This window comes from Scyliorhinus torazame, chromosome 1 (assembly GCF_047496885.1).
Source record: "Scyliorhinus torazame isolate Kashiwa2021f chromosome 1, sScyTor2.1, whole genome shotgun sequence".
NCBI classification, from domain to species: Eukaryota; Metazoa; Chordata; class Chondrichthyes; order Carcharhiniformes; family Scyliorhinidae; genus Scyliorhinus; species Scyliorhinus torazame.
In genome coordinates, this window is record NC_092707.1 from 77,887,392 (window position 1) to 77,905,218 (window position 17,827).

The 17,827-nt window shown below is 43.7% G+C and overlaps 1 protein-coding gene across 6 annotated transcripts in view; it reads right to left on the bottom strand.

Annotated features, from left to right (window-relative positions):
• Nucleotides 1-17,827, bottom strand: part of taok3a (TAO kinase 3a) — a 176,873-nt gene that overhangs the window by 42,084 nt on the left and 116,962 nt on the right. For 5 of the 6 annotated variants that reach the window (XM_072496958.1, XM_072496920.1, XM_072496939.1 and 2 more), the window contains 2 exons: nucleotides 14,639-14,842; nucleotides 7,613-7,750 (listed from right to left, as the gene is read on the bottom strand). In XM_072496958.1, coding sequence (XP_072353059.1) covers nucleotides 7,613-7,750; nucleotides 14,639-14,842 — 342 coding nt within the window. The remainder of the gene's footprint in view (nucleotides 1-7,612; nucleotides 7,751-14,638; nucleotides 14,843-17,827) is intronic. The other variant, XM_072496968.1, reaches the window with a different exon arrangement.

Genomic DNA, 17,827 nt, shown 5'->3' on the forward strand with positions numbered 1-17,827 from the left:
GCGCCAATGCCTAGTTGGCACATGACGAGGATGCATTGACTCGCCTCAGGGCCTCCTCCCATAATCCAGCTTCCAACTTCCCACCCAGCTCTTCTTCCCACATTCTCTTCACTTCCCCAATCAGGGCTCCCTCCCACTCCATCAGTTCCTTGTAGATCTCCGAGACCTTCCCCTCTCTTACTCCTGTTCTCGACACCACATTATCCTGTAGCCGCCCGGTGCGGGAAAGTCAAAAGCTGCCTCTCCACAAAATCTCTCATTTGCAGGTACCGGAACCCATTCCCACCTGGCAACTCAAACTCCTCCTCCAGCTTGGAAAGCCCCCATCAATTAAAAGATTTCCAAATCTTTCGATCCCCGCACTGCCACCGAACCCCCCATCCAGCCCCTCCGGAGCGAACCGGTGATTACCACATATCACTGCCCACACCGACGCCCCCTCCAACCCATATGCTGCCTCCACACCCTCAGGGCTGCCACTACTACCGGGCTTGTGGAGTACCTGGCCGGCGAGAACGGCAGACTTGACGTTAACAGTGCCCCCAAACTAGTGTCTTTACATGAGGCTGCCTCCACCCGCTCCCAAACCATCCCCTCCCCCCACTACTCATTTCCTAACCATCGCAATATTCGTCGCCCAATAATAATTCATCAAATTCGAAGATCCAGCCCCACTCCAGCAGCATCTTCTTCATTCGCGGGGTGTTACCCGCCCAGAGAAATCCCGAGATCATTGCATTTACTTTTTTAAAGAACACCTTGGGGTTAAAAATTGGAAGGCTCTGAAAAATGAACAAAACCTCGGGAGGACTGTTATTTTCACTGACTGTACCCGTCCTGCCAATGACAATGGGAGTGCATCCCACCTCCGCGAGTACCCCCTCATTTGCTCCACCGACCGACCAAAATTCAGCTTATGCAGCTGTTCCCACTCCCGCGCTACCTGAATGCCCAAACATCGAAAGCTCACTCGCCACCAGTGCTCGATATAACAATCGGACCCAAAACCCTGCTAAACCCAAACCGCTCTACGACCTCCCATAAGTATTCCAGCTCCACTCGATCAAAGGCCTTCTCAGCATCCATGGCCACCATCACCTCGACTTCACGTCACTCTGGAGGCATCATGATCACATTAAGTAACCTCCTGATGTTGGCCGCCAGATGTCTCCCCTTAACGAACCCCATCTGGTCCTCCCCTGTTATCCCTGGCACACAGTCCTCGATCCTCAAGGCCATGATCTTCGGCAGCAGTTTGGCATCCGCATTTAACAGGGAGATCGGTCTATATGACTCACATTCTTCCGGATCCTTATCTCACTTTAGAATGAGGGAGATCGACATCTGTGACAACATTGGGAGGAGTATTTCCAGCTCCTTTGCCTCATTGAAAGCTCTTACCAACAGTGGTCCCAACATCCCTGAGAACTTGTAGTAAAATTCCACCGGGTACTCGTCCGGACCAGGGGCCTTACCCGATTGCATCGTCTCCAGCCCTTCCACAACTTATGCCAGCCCAATTGGGGCCCCCAGGCCTTCCACCAACTCCTCATCCACTTTCGGGAACTCCAACCTTGCAAGAAACCACCTCACACCCTCCTACCTTGCTGGGGGTTCCGACTCGTACAATTTACTATCGAAGTCCCTAAACATCCCGTTCATCCTGTCGGGTCCAAGACCGTATTCCCACCTGTGCCCTTCATTTGCCCAATCTTCCTCGCTGCCTCCTGATTCATCAACTGGTGCACGAGCATCCTGCTTGCCTTCTCCCCATACTCATGTACAGCCCCTCGCGCCCTTCTCAACTGTCCCACCGCCTTACCCATAGATACTAGCTCAAACTCCATCTACAACCTCTGCCGTTCCTTCAGCAGCCCCACCTCCGGGGCCTCTGCATATCTTCTGTCCACCTGCAGGATTTCCTCCACTAGCCTTTCTATGTCCGCCTGCTCTACCTTCTCCCTGTGCGCCCGAATCAAAATAAATTCCCCTTGACCATTGCCTTCAGTGCCTCCCAAACCATACCTGCCGAAACCTCCCCCGTGTCATTAATGGCCTTTCTCACCGGCTCACACACCTCTTCCTCCACCAACAGTCCCACATCCAGCCTCCACTTCGGGCAAAGCCCACCTCCCTTTGTTCACTTGTAGGGTCACTCAGTGCGGGGCATGATCCGACACCACTATTGCCGAATACTCAACATCACCCACCCCTGCCAACAACGTCTTGTCAAACACAAAAAAGTCTATTCGGGTATACACCTTGTGCACATGGGAGTAAAAAGAAAATTCTTGACACCCTTGGTCTCCCAAACCTCAACAGATCCACTACCCCACATGTGCTCCATGAATCCCCGAAGCTCCTAAGCTGTTGCTGACACCCTCCCCGACCTCAAGCTCGGCCGGTCCAGTCTCAGATCCAGGACAGAATTGAAGTCTCCCCCCCCATAATTAACTGATGAGAGTCCAGGTCAGGGATCCTCCCCAGCACCCGCCTCATAAATTCAACCTTGTCCCAGTTCAGGGTCCCAGTTCAGGGCACAGATGTTTACTAACACCACCGGCATCTACTCCAGCTTCCCGCTCACCACAAACATACCTTCCCTCAGAGTCAGCCACTATACATTCCACCTCGAATGCCACTCCCTTCCCCCAGAGTCAGCCACTATACATCCCACCTCAAACTCCACCCGCTTATTGATCAAAATAGTGGGCAGCACGGTAGCACAGTTGCTTCACAGCTCCAGGGTCCCAGGTTCGATTTTCGACTTGGGTCACTGTCTATGCGGAGTCTGCACGTTCTCCCCATGTCTGCATGGGTTTCCTCCAGGTGCTCCCGTTTCCTCACGCAGTCCAAAGGCGTGCACGTTAGTTGGATTGGCCATGATAAATTGCTCTTCGTGTCCAAATAAAGTTAGCTGGGGTTACTGGGATAGGGTGGGCTTAACAGGGTGCTCTTTCCAAGAGCCAGTGCAGACTCGATGGGCCGAATGGCCTCCTTCTGCACTGTAAATTCTATGAAAATCATAGAGTCCAATCCCGAATGAAATACTTCCCCAACCCATCATTTTGTCTGGTCCCCCACTGAGGAAGTGCGGGACGTGGGACAATTGTTGATCGGCAAGTGTGTGTGTGTGTGTGTGAGGGGTTTGGTTGGTTGGTGCCCCCGACCAGGCTGATCACGTGGAATATGTGAGGGTTGAATGGGCCGGTCAAGAGGGCCCCGGTGTTCGCACATTTAAAAAGCTTAAAAGCGGATGTGGCCATGCTACAGGAGACTCGCCTGAAGGTGGGGGACCAGACAAAATGATGGGTTGGGGAAGTATTTAATTCAGGATTGGATTCTATGATTTTCATAGAATTTACAGTGCAGAAGGAGGCCATTCGGTCCATCGAGTCTGCACTGGCTCTTGGAAAGAGCACCCTGTTAAGCCCACCCTATCCCAGTTACCCCAGCTAACCTTTTTTTTTTTTGGACACAAAGGGCTATTTATCATGGCCAATCCAACTAACGGGCACGCCTTTGGACTGTGGGAGGAAACGGGAGCACCTGGAGGAAACCCATGCAGACATGGGGAGAACGTGCAGACTCTGCACAGACAGTGACCCAAGTCAGGAATCGAACCTGGGACCCTGGAGCTGTGAAGCAACTGTGCTACCATGCGCAGAATTGCACCTGCAGTCACTGGGAAATCCCGTTGCTAATGGCAGAGTAGGTAAAACCCGCTGGTGGGCCACCTCTGCCACCGAAAAACAAGTGGTGGGCTGGTCAGTAAATACCGCCCGAAGTCCCCAAGTAAAATCTGTATAAAATTAAATTTTTGGAGCAATTCTGATTTGCAATTTTGAAACGATGCAAGCTGTGAAAAACTAGCAATTGTAAAAATCTCTTGACTATAACATTTGAGATTTTTTTTTGACGAAGTACAACATAGTGGGAAGGAATGAGCAATGAATGAAGTTAAAAATATAAACCATTATCTAAAATGAGAGAAAAACATTAAAATGCACTTAATTATTTATTTCTCTAAACTGTATCCTTTTTTGAAATATATTGTACACTGCAATTTTTGAATATTTGAAACAGCAGTTAGGGGAAAAAATGGGTCAACAGTCGTGACAGCTAATTATGTCCTCATGCACACAGCCAGCCTGCTGGGGACAAGAGTTTCCTATTTTGTATCTGAAAATATTAAAATGTATTAACTATATAATCACTGAAACCAACCCAACCAGTGGAAGAGCAACTATAAACTGACATGACTCGAATTTCTTAGAAGTCAACAACAAACGATTGAACGAATATCTGGCAAATAAGTGAAACAACACCGTTGCATTGAAATAATAAATTGTTTTAGAATAGGTAGATAAAATGGATGAACTTAAAATTTCCCTGCATACAAAAAAGGAAAAATATTCTTCTAAACCATCAGGATTGTAGAAGCTCATTGGGGCAGAATTCCTCATTGCAAAATCAGAACATTTGTTGCTCATTATTTCACTCATTGATTTTGATAGGCACAAAATCATGGGCAGTCTAATAAGGGTTTCTGCTGCCTGAACTTTGACAGTCAACACTGAAAAAAGAAAGGAAAATCCATCCATCTCAAAAGTGCTTTCCCCACAAGAAAACTAGATTTTTAAGAATGGCAAATTTATTTTCATAAATCTGCTGTGGAAGACTTTGACGTTACAGGGACTGAGGTGACTCAAATGCTCAGTCAACAAACTAAATCTAGACAAGAGTGAATATTCTTTGGTGTCTCGGACGGGGGTGGGGGGGCTGCCATTCCGTAGGGTATGGACTCACTTTAGGTACCTGGGGGTGCAGGTTACCCTGGAGTGGGGGGGGGGGGGGGCTCCGCAGGTACAACATTTCTAGTTTGGTGGGGAGAGTGAAAGCTGATCTAGCAACGTGGGACAGTCTCCCTCTGTCACTGGCGGGTCGGGTACAGACGGTTAAAATGAAAGTGCTGCTGCGATTTCTGTTTATTTTTCAATGCCTGCCAATTTTCCTGCCAAAGGCATTTTTCAGAGATTGAGGGAAGGATTACTTTGTTCATATGGGATGGGAAAGTGGCAAGAGTTAGAAAGGTGCTGCTACAGAGGGGAAGGCAGGCAGAGGGTTTGGGTCTTCCGAACCTGATGTATTACTACTGGGCGGCGAATGTGGAGAAGGTGCGGAGCTGGGTCAGAGGGGTTGATTCCCAGTGGGTCAGAATGGAGGAGAGTTTGTGCAGGGGGTCGGGGTTGAAAGCACTAGCAACAGCACCACTCCCAATAGCCCCGGGGAAATGCTCAGGGAGTCCAGTAATAATAGTTTTATTGGGAATTTGGAGGCAGTTTTGCCAACACTTCGGGTTGGGGGCAGGGTCATGGGAAATGTCGATTCGGGGGAACCACAGATTTGAGCCAGGGAGGTGGGATGGAAATTTTGGGAAATGGGAGAAGGAGATTAAGACACTAAAAGATTTGTTTCTTAGGGATCGGTTTGCAGGAATAAAGGAGCAGGAAGCGAAGTATGGGCTGGAGCAGGGGGAAATGTTTAGATACATGCAGGTTCGAGATTTTGCCAGAAAGGAGATACAGAGCTTCCCGGTGGAGCTGGCCTCCACATTGCTGGAGGTGCTGACGACAGGGGGACGGGAGAAGGGGGTAGTGTCAGCGGTTTACGGAGCTATTTTGGAAGAGGAGAAGCCACCACTGGAACGGATCAAAGCAAAGTGGGAGGAAGAGTTGGGAGAGGATATGGAGGAGGGGTTCTGGTGTGAGGTGCTCCGGAGAGTGAACGCCTCCACCTCGTGCGCGAGGTTGGGGCTGATAGAGCTGAAGGTGGTACACAGAGCACACCTCACGAGGGCGAGGATGAGCCGATTCTTTGAAGGAGTGGAAGATGTGCGTGAACGTTGCGGGGCTGGGGGGGGGGGGGGGGGGGGGGGCTGGGGGGGGGGGGGTCGCTAATCACATTCATTTGTTTTGGTCCTGTCCAAAGCTAGAGGATTATTGGAAGGATGTTTTTAGGGTAATTTCTAAAGTGGTGCACATAAAACTGGACCCGGGCGGCCATATTCGGGGTGTCGGACCGGCCAGGGTTGGAAAAGGGTGCAGAGGCAGATGTTGTAGCCTTCGCCTCGTTGATCGCTCAAAGGCGGATCCTGATGGGATGGAGAGCAATCTCTCCACCCTGTTCTCTGGCGTGGCGGGGGGACTTGTTGGAATTCATGACTCTTGAGAAGGTTAAGTTTGAACTCAGGGGAAGGATGGAGAGATTCTACAATTCATAGGCATTATTCATCATGCACTTTCAAGAACTGGATAACATCGAACATTAGTTGGGGGGGCGGTGTGTGTTGATGGTGACTATGGGTGATTCCTGGTTCCTTTTTGTTATTTGTTTAGGTGAACATGCGGGCTAATGTTTGGGGGGAGGATGGGATCGTTGTTATTGATATGGGGATTGACATATTTTTTACTGATTATTGTTTGTTGTTGGTGGGTGTAAATTTGGGAGAAAATGTGAAAAAGGAGAATAAAAAATATTTTTTTTTTTTTTTTTTTTAAAAAGTGCTCAGTCTACACATTTCACAAGCCCCTGCTGGAATCACTAACACGAATAAATGGAAATCGACCACTTTTGTACACACCATTTCCTTAATGCAACAACATATTCAAAATCACAATCATGTTAAATGCTCCAAATAGAAGATGCAATATGTACACCTGAAACAAGTGAAGTTTTACAACTTCCACCTGACAAATAGTTAAAACAAAGACGGAATGTGAAACCAGATGTACTGTGGTATATGCAAACACTACCATTGAAACAATGCCCTTTCACCTACAACTACAGCCTCAAATTGCTGTTTAAAACGCGTGGATTTTTAAACTACATATCGTGTTTTCTCCAGAACTGGCAAACTGATACTCCTAGGGAAACCAACCATGGGAGCTCTGAAGAAAGAGGAGCCTGTCTTAATTTTTTTTTTTTTTTTTTTTTTTTAAATCACTACAAATTTGAAGGCCAGAGTGGACTTAAAATCTAAAATCCTGTTTACAAGGTTCTGAAATATTTGTTCAACTCTGTATATTTAATTCAGCGAAGAAATTATTTTACTGCAAATCTGTCCACATAAACCATTCACATTTTTAAAGCTGACAAGTAGGACCTGGAATAAAACATTCTGCAAGTTAGCATTACAGGGCATTCCTCTGACACAGAACCTGGACATATAATATATAATATATATATATTATAAAATATGCCTATATACTAAAATGCTATATACTCTCTTTCAGGCTCACGTTTGTTACATTAGAGACAGCCATCTCACTGCTTCAACAGATTACCCATTAGAAATTACATTAAGTCTCTGCAGCCATAAATCCTCTAAACATTTAGAATATCTTGAAATGCTGAGACTCTGCTACATTTGTTTAAGCATTTTCAAACATTTTAAAAAAGCAAAAACCCCTCAGATCTTTTATGATACGAATAAAATCTGTCTCACAATTATTGAATGTAGAAACAAATTATGCTTTGACTAAAAATAAACATGGTTAACTAGCCTAAATGGTCACGAGAGAAAAAAAATCATTTGTTTTGCATTACTTACCAGAGATGCTGTTCTGATTGTAGCAAAATGCTCTCGGTTCTTAAGGAGAGAGGCCTGACTATGGAGAGATGGTGTAGGCCGGAGATCAGGCCTGATGTCTTTCTGGCCTGCTTCATCCCTTATGAATACATGATCCTGCTGAAATGGGATAAAACAATACAATGTCAAACTGTGTGCTTTCCCTGCTGGATATCTTTGTATTACCTCTGCTTCTTTTGCAAGCACTGTATGAAATGCAGAGTTAGCTAGCTGTACCAGTCACTGCAGCTGAACAGTGAGATGAATAACCAACACATTGCAGGAGAGGAGTCAGCTGATCAGTAGTGGGATGCTTCTTGAATCTCTGGCAGACCTTCAGCAGCACAAATCTTTTGCAATACTTTGAAGCTTATTTGCTTACTTGAGGAAAATGAGTATATGAATTCATATTTTAACATTACATTAATGTTTTGACATTTAAAATCGACATAAAAACTGGCATCACAAAGGATAAGAAATTATACATTTGTTATCTGCTTCAGTAGGTCCACAAATTCTGTTATCACATAGCAATAATAAAATACTTCCTGTGCTTTGTGTAATTATTTTCAAAGTACTGGTCAAATTCTAAATTGCATGTAGGCCCTTATTAATAGTAAATATTCTGGTACTGATACACCTGGTCATCTTTATTTCAATTCTCCTACTTGAAATACTTAATTAAACTAATTGGAATCATAAGAAAAGCAAACAAAAGAACTAGAAACAAAATTAGTAAGCATCAGTAATGAAAATAAGTTCTTTCAGTAGCAACTGTTTTTAAATTACAAGTTTTCTGGTAAAAAGGAAATATTTTCCAAAACTGACAATAGGAGTTTGGTAGACAAAGAAAATGCCACAACATTCATTATACCGAAAAGAAATCCAAGATGGTAAATGCCACATTGAACCTTCGTACAGGATTACATGCCATTTATGGCAGTGCATTTTAACTCCAAAACTTTCAGAATTGTTTAAATTAAAGTACACCAGTTAGAATCATAGAAGTTTACAGCATGGAAACAGGCCCTTCGGCCCAACCAGTCCATGCCGCCCAGTTTTTTACCATTAAGCTAGTCCCAGTTGCCCGCACTTGGCCCATAACCCTCTATACCCATCTTACCCATGTAACCATCTATAGAATCATAGAAGTTTACAGCATGGAAACAGGCCCTTCGGTGTGGATTTGCATCAAAAAATACTATTAACTACACTCTGTTACGGGGCATAAGTAGGCCATTTAGCCATCGTGTCTGCACCAGCTCTCCAAACGATCATCATGACTTCCTGCATTCCCTTGTCTTGTCCCCAAACTCTTGCACATTGTTCAGATTCAAATATTCATCTAGTGCCCTCTTGAATGCCTCTATTGAACCGGTCTCCACCACACTTCCAGGCAATGCATTCCAGACCCAAACCTGTGAAAATGTTCTCTCGCATTACATTTGCTTCGTTTGCAAATCACTTTAAATCTATGCTCTCTCATTCTTTATCCTTTTATGAGTGGGAAATGTTTCTCCCAATCTACTCTGTCCAGCTCCATGATTTTGAACATTCCAAATCTCCTCGCAACCTTATTCTCCCCAAAGAGAACAGTCCCAACCCCTCCAATCTATCCTCATGACTGACATTTCTCATCCCTGGAACCATTCTTGTAAACCTCCGGTACTCTGATTGTTTTCTGATTTAAGTCCCCAACCCATCCAATACTTATTGCTGCCAATGCCACTCATCAGCAACTTTGCGGGAGTTGGATGAATACTCTCATCTTCATTTTGCACCTACACAGGTAACTCCAGATGGATTTACAGCAGCCTTTCACAGCTCATATACTGCAACTCCAGATTTACCTTTGCCATGGAATTTTAAGTTAAATCATAATCCCCAAAATTATAATTATTGTTCAGCAAAATTAAGGCAAACCTAAAAATTGAAGAACTTGCTGCACAATCCACTTCCTTAAATAAGAAAAAGGTTGATCTGATCTTTTGACTTGTATTTTGGGGACATGAAAATGGCAGCAACCATGCAATCCTATCAGAATTTTCACAACAGGTTTAAAATAGCTTAACATAATTGAATTCAGAGAGAAATAATTCCAAAATTCCAACTATTGAAAAGTATTATTGAGGAGAATAAAATTAATTGTTGCAAGTGTAAAATATATCATATCTAACAAGCACTTTTGATAAAAAAATTTGTCCTTAATCATTTGAAGATTTATATTTCCTGTCAACAATATAGATAAATGTATTTTTGATGCCATTTGGGAATGCCAAAAATGAATAACTCCATGGGAAAAGTTAGAATCCTTTAAAATTCAATACTTGTGATAAGAATCACTTCAATTAGAGTATGTCCAGTTTGGCATGTTACCAAGGAAATAGATGTTCTCTAGTTTCTTTTGGATGTTGCAGGTTGATTATTTCAAATAAGGTCACACTTGTATGTTAAGGCAACATGTATTTTAAAGCTAACCAGGCCTACTAATTAACTAAATCTTTATCATAATGTTCACTTTCTACTTGTTCACGTGTCGTAAATTCAAGCCACATGAGAGAAAGGATAGTCAATGCTTATATCTGTCCTACTTTTAATGCAGCTCTTAATTAAGTATATAATTTCTACTTGAAGCATGAAACAACAAACCTTAAGTGCCACATTATTACAATTATAAGCTAAGAAAAACACAAGGAGTGTACAAAACATGAGCGGACAGATGGTCTGAGAAAGCAGGGCAGAGAGCAAGGGAAGTCGAGGTTAAACTGCATTTATTTCAGTGCAAGAGGCCTGACAGGCAAGGCAGATGAACCCAGGGCATGGATGGGTACATGGGACTGGGATATTATGTCTATTACTGATACATGGGTAAGGGAGGGGCAGGACTGGCAGCTCAATGCTCCAGGGTACAGATACTATAGGAAAAATAGAAGAGGACATAAAAGGGGAGAGGGAGTTGCGTTTTTGATTAGTAAGAATATCACGGCAGTACAGAGAAGGGATATATCCGAGGGTTCGCCCACTGAGTCTATATGGGAAGAATTGAAAAATAAGACGGGAGAGATCACTTTGATAGGATTGTACTACAGGCCCCAAATAGTCAGTGGCAAATTGAGGAGCAAATATGTAAGTAGATTACAGGTGCCGCAAGAAAAATAGGGTGGTAATAGTTGGGGACTTCAACTTTCCCAAATTTGTTGAGTGTATTCAGGAGGAATTTCTCATTCAGTATGTGGATGGCCTGTCTAGAGAGGGGGCAAAACCTGACCTCCTCTTGGGAAATAAGGAAGAGCAGGTGACAGAAGTGTTAGTGAGGGGTTAATTTGGGAACAGTGACCATAATTCCATTAGTTTTAAGATAGCTGTGGAGAATGATAGGTTTGGCCCAAAAGTTAAAATTCTAAATTGGGGCAAGGCCAATTTTGATGGTATTAGACAGGAACTTTCAAAAGTTGATTGGGGAAGTCTGTTGGCAGGCAAGGGGACAGCTGGTAAATAGGAGGCTTTCAAAAGTGTGTTAACCAGGGTTCATGGTAAGCACATTCCTTTAGAATGAAGGACAAGGTTGATATAAGTAGGGAACCCTGGATGACTCGGGATATTGAGGCCCTGGTCAAAAGGAAGAATGAAGCATATGACAGACATTGTCAAGTGGATCCCTTGAAGAGTATAGAGGTTGTCGGAGTAGAGTTAAGAGAGAAATCAGGAGGGCAAAAAGGGGACATGAGATTGCTTTGGCAGATAAGGCAAAGGAGAATCCAAAGGACCTCTACAAATACATAAAGGGCAAAAGAGTAACGAGGGAGTAGGGCCTCTTAAGGATCCACAAGATCAACTATGTGCGGATGCACAAGAGATCAGTGAGACCCTAACTGAATATTTCTCATCGGCATTTACTGTTGAGAAACACACGAATGTTAGGAAAATTGGAGAAATAAATAGCGATGTTTTGAGGAGTGTACATATTACAGAGAAGGTGGTGCTGGAAGTCTTAAAGCACATCAAGGTAGATAAATCCCCGGGACCTGATGAAATGTATCCCAGGACATTGACCAGGGATATACTCCGCAGGCTGTATAAGGCACTGCTCAGGCCCCATTTGGAGTATTGTGAGCAGTTTTGGGACCCGTATCTAAGGGAAGATGTGCTGGCCTTGGAAAGGGTCCAGAGGAGGTTCACAAGAATGATCCCAGGAATGAACTTGTCGTATGAGGAACGGTTGAGGACTCTGGGACTGTACTCGTTGGAGTTTAGAAGGATGAGGGGGTATCTTATTGAAACTTACAGAATTCTGCGAGGCCTGGATAGAGTGGACGTGGAGAGGATTTCACTTGTAGGAAAAACTAGAACCAGATGACATCATCTCAGACTAAAGGGATGATACTTTAAAACAGAGATGAAGAGGAATTTCTTCAGCCGGAGGGTGAGGAATCTGTGGAACTCTTTGCCGCAGAATGCTGTGGAGGCCAAATCACTGAATGTCTTTAAGACCGAGATAGATAGGTTCTTGATTAATAAGGGTATATGGGGTTATGGGGAGAAGGCAGGAGAATGGGGATGAGAAAAGTATCAGCCATGATTGAATGGTAGAGAGACTCAATGGGCCAAGTGGCCTACTTCTGCTTCTATGTCTTATAGTCTTATGGGAGGCTAGGGAAGAAATTGCAGGTGCCCTAGCAGAGATATTTGAATTTTTGACAGCCACAGGTGAGGTGCCTGAAGATTGGAGGGTAGCAAATGTTGTGCCTTTGTTTCAGAAGGGTCGCAGGGAAAAGCCTGAGAACTACAGACCAGTGAGCCTAACTTTTGTGGTGGGTAACTTGTGAGAAGGTATTCTGAGAGACAGGATCTACAGGCAGTTAGAGAGGCAAGGACTGATTAGGGACAGTCTTTGTGAGTGGAAAATCATGTCTCACAAATTTGATCAAGTTTTTTTGATGGGGTAACCAACAATGTAGATGAGAGCAGTGTAATCGACGTTGTCTACATGGACTTTAGCAAGGCCTTTGACAAGGTACCACATGGTAGGTTGTTGCATAAGGTTAAATCTCACGGGATCCATGGTGAGGTAGCCAATTGGATACAAAATTGGCTTGACGACAGTAGACAAAGGGTGCTTGCAGAGAGTTGTTTTTCAAACTGGAGGCCTGTGACCAGTGGTGTGCCTCAGGGATCAGTGCTGGGTCCACGGTTACTTATATTAATGATTTGAATGAGAATTTAGGAGGCATGGTTAGTAAGTTTGCAGATAACACCAAGATTGGTGGCACAGTGGACAGTGAAGGTGGTTATCTAGGATTGCAACGGGATCTTGATCAATTGGGTCAGTGGGCCGATGAATGACAGATGGAGTTTAATTTAGATAAATGTGAGGTGACGCATTTTGGTAAATCAAATTGGGGTAGGACCTACTCAGTTAATGGTAGGGAGTTGGGGAGAGTTATAGAACAAAGAGATCTAGGAGTACAGGTCCATAGCTCCTTGAAGGTGGAGTCGCACGTGGACAGGGTGGTGAAGAAGGCATTCGGCATGCTTGGTTTCATTGGTCAGAACATTGAATACAGGAGTTGGGATGTCTTGCTGAAGTTGTACAATATATTAGTACGGCCACACTTGGAATACTGTGTACAGTTCTGGTCACCCTATTATAGAAAAGATATTATTAAACTAGAAAGAGTGCAGTAAAGAGTTACTAGGATACTACCGGGTCTTGATGGTTTGAGTTATAAGGAGAGGCTGGATAGACTGGGACTTTTTTCTCTGGAGCGTAGGAGGCTTCGGGGTGATCTGGAAGTATTTGTGGGATGAGCTGATGAAAAACCTTATACAGTTACATCAGCAACTAGATTAATTTCTGACTCTTTAGTGTGATGATATTGAGGTACGCGTACAATGTAGCATTTTGTGAAATTGAAATCACCTCTTATAATGCCAATAAAGTTGCAAGTCAGGGCTTTGCACCTCCATTCACTCCCACACAGATTTTAAAGCTTCACAATATTTAAGCTATGTAATACTTACCTGGGTTTGGCAACATTGGAAATTGTAAAATTCCTGACATGGATTCTAAAATGAAGTGCAGGCTCCATCAAAACTAAGGGTTTATTGTCTACTGATAACCAAAACACCTTTACATACAACTACATAGATTTAGGTATCAGAGATAAATTCCATTTGATCAGAAGGGTCGAAGTTGTAATTTCACTAACTTCAGAAATGTTCAGCAGAATTTTGCTGTAACCTTTTTTGATTGGACTAATTAAAACAGTAATTTGAAAGAAGCAATTGCAGAATAAACTGCATAAAAAAAGCTCAAGTTAGTCACTTAAAATTTGAAACCAATTAATTACATACACATTATAAGTATACGACTTATTAAAAAAAACAAATGACATCCTTAAATCAGTGGGTACAATCAGCAATCCAGGTGAAAAGTTGTCCACTTTGAGCGGTTCAATTCTGTCCCCGGGTGACTATGTGGGGTTTGCACTTCCTCCCAGTGTCTGTGTGGCTGTCTTCCGGGTGCTCTGGTCTCCTCAGTCCAAATATGTGCAGGTTAGGTGGATTGGCCATGCTGAATTGTGCCTTAGTGGGTTACAGGGATAGGTTGGAGGCGTGAGTTTAAATAGGGTGCACTTTCCAAGGCCGTTGCAGACTCGATGGGCCAAATGGCCTCCTTCTGCACTGTAAATTATACAAAACCTTAGATCTTTGGATCATAATGGGGTGAATTTCTGCAGGGCTCCTCCCATTTCCTCACCAGCCTCGGTCTCCAGGTTTATTACGCCGAAGTTTTAGTGGATAATTGGGCTAACCCCCACTCTGGAATTTAATCTTGAGGAATTACAAAAACCAGAATGTGGATGATTGATCTGAAGTTATTTCCAAACAGTTAGTTTTAGCTTCCATGAAGCGCGATTTCTCTAAAAAGATTTAAAAACTTTATTCCATACATTTGCAGAACACTTCAGAGCAGCAACATTTCCAAACACAATAGTGCAAACCTACCTTTCTGTGGATGACGGAGACATTAGATTGCAAGGTGTTATCACCATCATGCATCATGGCGATCTCTGAGCTATCATCAAAGACTTCATGCAGACTGTTAACACTGCTATTCTGGCTGCCTGTGCTGATCGACATACTGGGAATGGACTGATTACTTCCCAGGCTATCTACTTTACTACCTAAACTTGCACCATGCTCACTGTCCTGCAAGATAGAGGAAAGCAATGTTAGTGTAGGTGAACATGCATTAGTGATGTCATGCATTTAAAAATCACATGCACTGAATAGGATTTCTCATTATTACAGAGGTTAAAACAATCATTATCTGATAATTTAAATAATTCAGTTGGAGCAAGTAAGCAGAACCCGGTCCAAGACCTCAGCAGAGGGATTGAATATGAATAATGTTCTACTTAAATGACCACATGTTTAGAGGACTGGAATATGGGTTTCGGCAAGGTCAAAATCTTTTGGTGGATGTTTCCAGTGACAAATTAGAGGTGGCTTGGGGTGGGGTAGAAGAGAAAGGCCCATCATCTTGTATTAAAAAGAAACTCCGTATCATCACTAAGGGGGAAGAAGAAAAAATATTTTTGCCAATTCGCTTAAGGCGTCATACATTTCATTCATCTCAAACTGCTCCCATCACCATTTTCATAGCAACCATTGGTTATATGAAACTCAAAATGTTTCAGAGATACAATTCAAAGATTAATGGTACATCTATCATTATACTGCACCAATGCTTGGAATTTTTAACCATCCAAGCAAGCATAACATGAATAGTTGATATGTTCATTATACTTTACTGAAATCTTTGTGATAGCTTTGCAGTCATTGAGCTGTGTTAAAAGGTGAAATTGTGGGCCTGTAAAGTGAAGCAAGAACCCCATTTTAAAGATTAGCAGCCCTCATTTGGAGTGACGGTAAATCTTTTGTTGGCATCAGTATTTTCAGGTGAAATATGGTAAATTACAAAAGGCTGAGTGGCCACTTCTGATCAATAATCAGTAAACTTTACTTGAAATAGCCCTTATGGACTTCAGGCAAGGAAGGAATCAAGCTCATCAGAAATGCACGCACAGGAGATGGGCATGGGTGGTCAGACCCAGTAGAACCTCAGCCTAGACTGTGCCCCTTCAAGAAAGAAAATTATGGGGGTGGGGCAAAGATATGTATTTTATAATCACTGCTGTTAATTGGTTGAAATAATGTGAATGGAAAGGGCATTCAAATATACAATTTTGAAACATCTGCACACATTATAGCAACATACAATACACAGCACAAAATATTGTCCCGTCTTTACAATATTAATAAACTTTAAAAGCCTATATGGTACAGCAGAGACACCCAGAAGTTAACGTTTCTAAGACACAAAGTAAATGTTTAAGCAGTGTAGAGATCGCCATTAGCTGAACCCTAGTGTCAGCTGTTCATATGAAGATTTTTTTCAACCTAGAAGGGAGGTACCTGAAAAGTATGCAGTATAACAGGTTGGGAAAGGTAAATCTAAAATATTACGTTAAAATAAATGGCAAACTGGGGACTTCAGGTACGCCGGCATGAAGTAGTGGCCACATCTCGGGTGGCTCTCGTGCAGCCACACCCTTTGGGGTTATCAGCCAAAGTGTTGGAGGAATTTTTTTTTTTTTTTTTTTTTTTTTTAAAACTGACTTGCCCGGCAGTGAAATTGGTCGGAAAGAGGGAGATGTTGAAATTGACATTGAAGAGGGGCGGAGGAGTGAAATTGCAGATGTTGAGCCCGAACAAGGAGGCATCAAATATAATGGAGGAAGCAGCCGTGCCTCACACCCTTGAAATAATGGCAGGGGTGGTAGCCAGAAAATGAAAAAGATTTGGTGGAAAAATGGACGAACGCTTCAGGAAACAGTCAGGAATTGAAGGCTTCATTTAAAAGCACGGTGGAGGCCGCTTTGGGCCCAGTCAGGGGCCAACTGAACAAACAATTGAAGTGGTAGGCACACGCGCAGGCAGAGAAATTGAAAAATGTGGAGGTACCAAGACAGACTCGCGTCCTTGTGGAGGCTGAAATGGCGATTGTCAGAGACAGGAACAATGGTTCAAGGCGAAGCTGGATGATACAGAAAATAAGTCCAGGTGAATAAACCCAAGGCTGGTGGGTCTACTCGAGGGAGTGGAGGGCGGAAGGCCAACTGAATACTTCACTGAAAAATTTTCCCAATTGATGACCAATGATTTTTTTTTTAAATTAAAATTTGGAGTGCCCAATTCATTTTTTCTAATTAAGGGGCAATTTAGCATGGCCAATCCACCGCACCTGCACATCTTTGGGTTGTGGGGGCGAAACCCATGCAAACACGGGGAGAATGTGCAAACTCCACACGGACAGTGACCCAGAGCAAGGATCGAACCTGGGACCTCGGCACAGTGAGGCAGCAATGCTAACCACTGCGCCACCGTGCTGGCCTTTGATGAGCAGTGATGAGGTATTTGCTGGCCTGAGTTGGCAAGGCATACAGGACCTTGAGGCAAAAACTGCGACCGAATGAGCCACCTTTAGTGATCATTTGGTTTCATACTTTTCAAGAGTAAGGAGCAGGTCCTGGAGTGGGCCAAGAAACCCCGAAACATAAACTGGGACATCAACGTGGTAAGGATTTACCAGGACATTGACACGGAACTAGTGAAATATCAGGCGGCCTTCCGGGAGTGAAGATAGTCCTGTTTAATTGAGGAGAGTGATTTGTGGTTGTGTACCCAGCGAAATGAAGGGTCGCATTTCACTCAAAAAATTTCTATTTCGAAACATCCGAGCAGGCGGAGGACTTTATCAAAGATCGTGGTCTGGACATGGCTTGAGGGATGCAGGCGGGCGGTTGGGATGTTAATATTTTACTGTTTCTTTTGTTCATTTTGCTCAGGTGCTGAGTTGGGTTAATGGGGAGGTGTTTGGATAGGGTAATTTCCTCTTCTTTTGTAAGATTTTCCTTCTTCATGGGCTTAGTAGTTGCTGGGACAACGGAGGTGGGGGGGGAGAAATGGGGGGTATATCTTTCCTCAGTTAAAACCTTTGTTTATTATGGGTGCGAAAGAGGATCGGGGGGAGAAACGTACTTGGGGCAGATATGAAGGCGATGGTTAAGGATGAGGTGGGACCTTGGGTGGGCTGGTCACCTAACTCGCGCTAGAAAGTTAGCTAGTTAA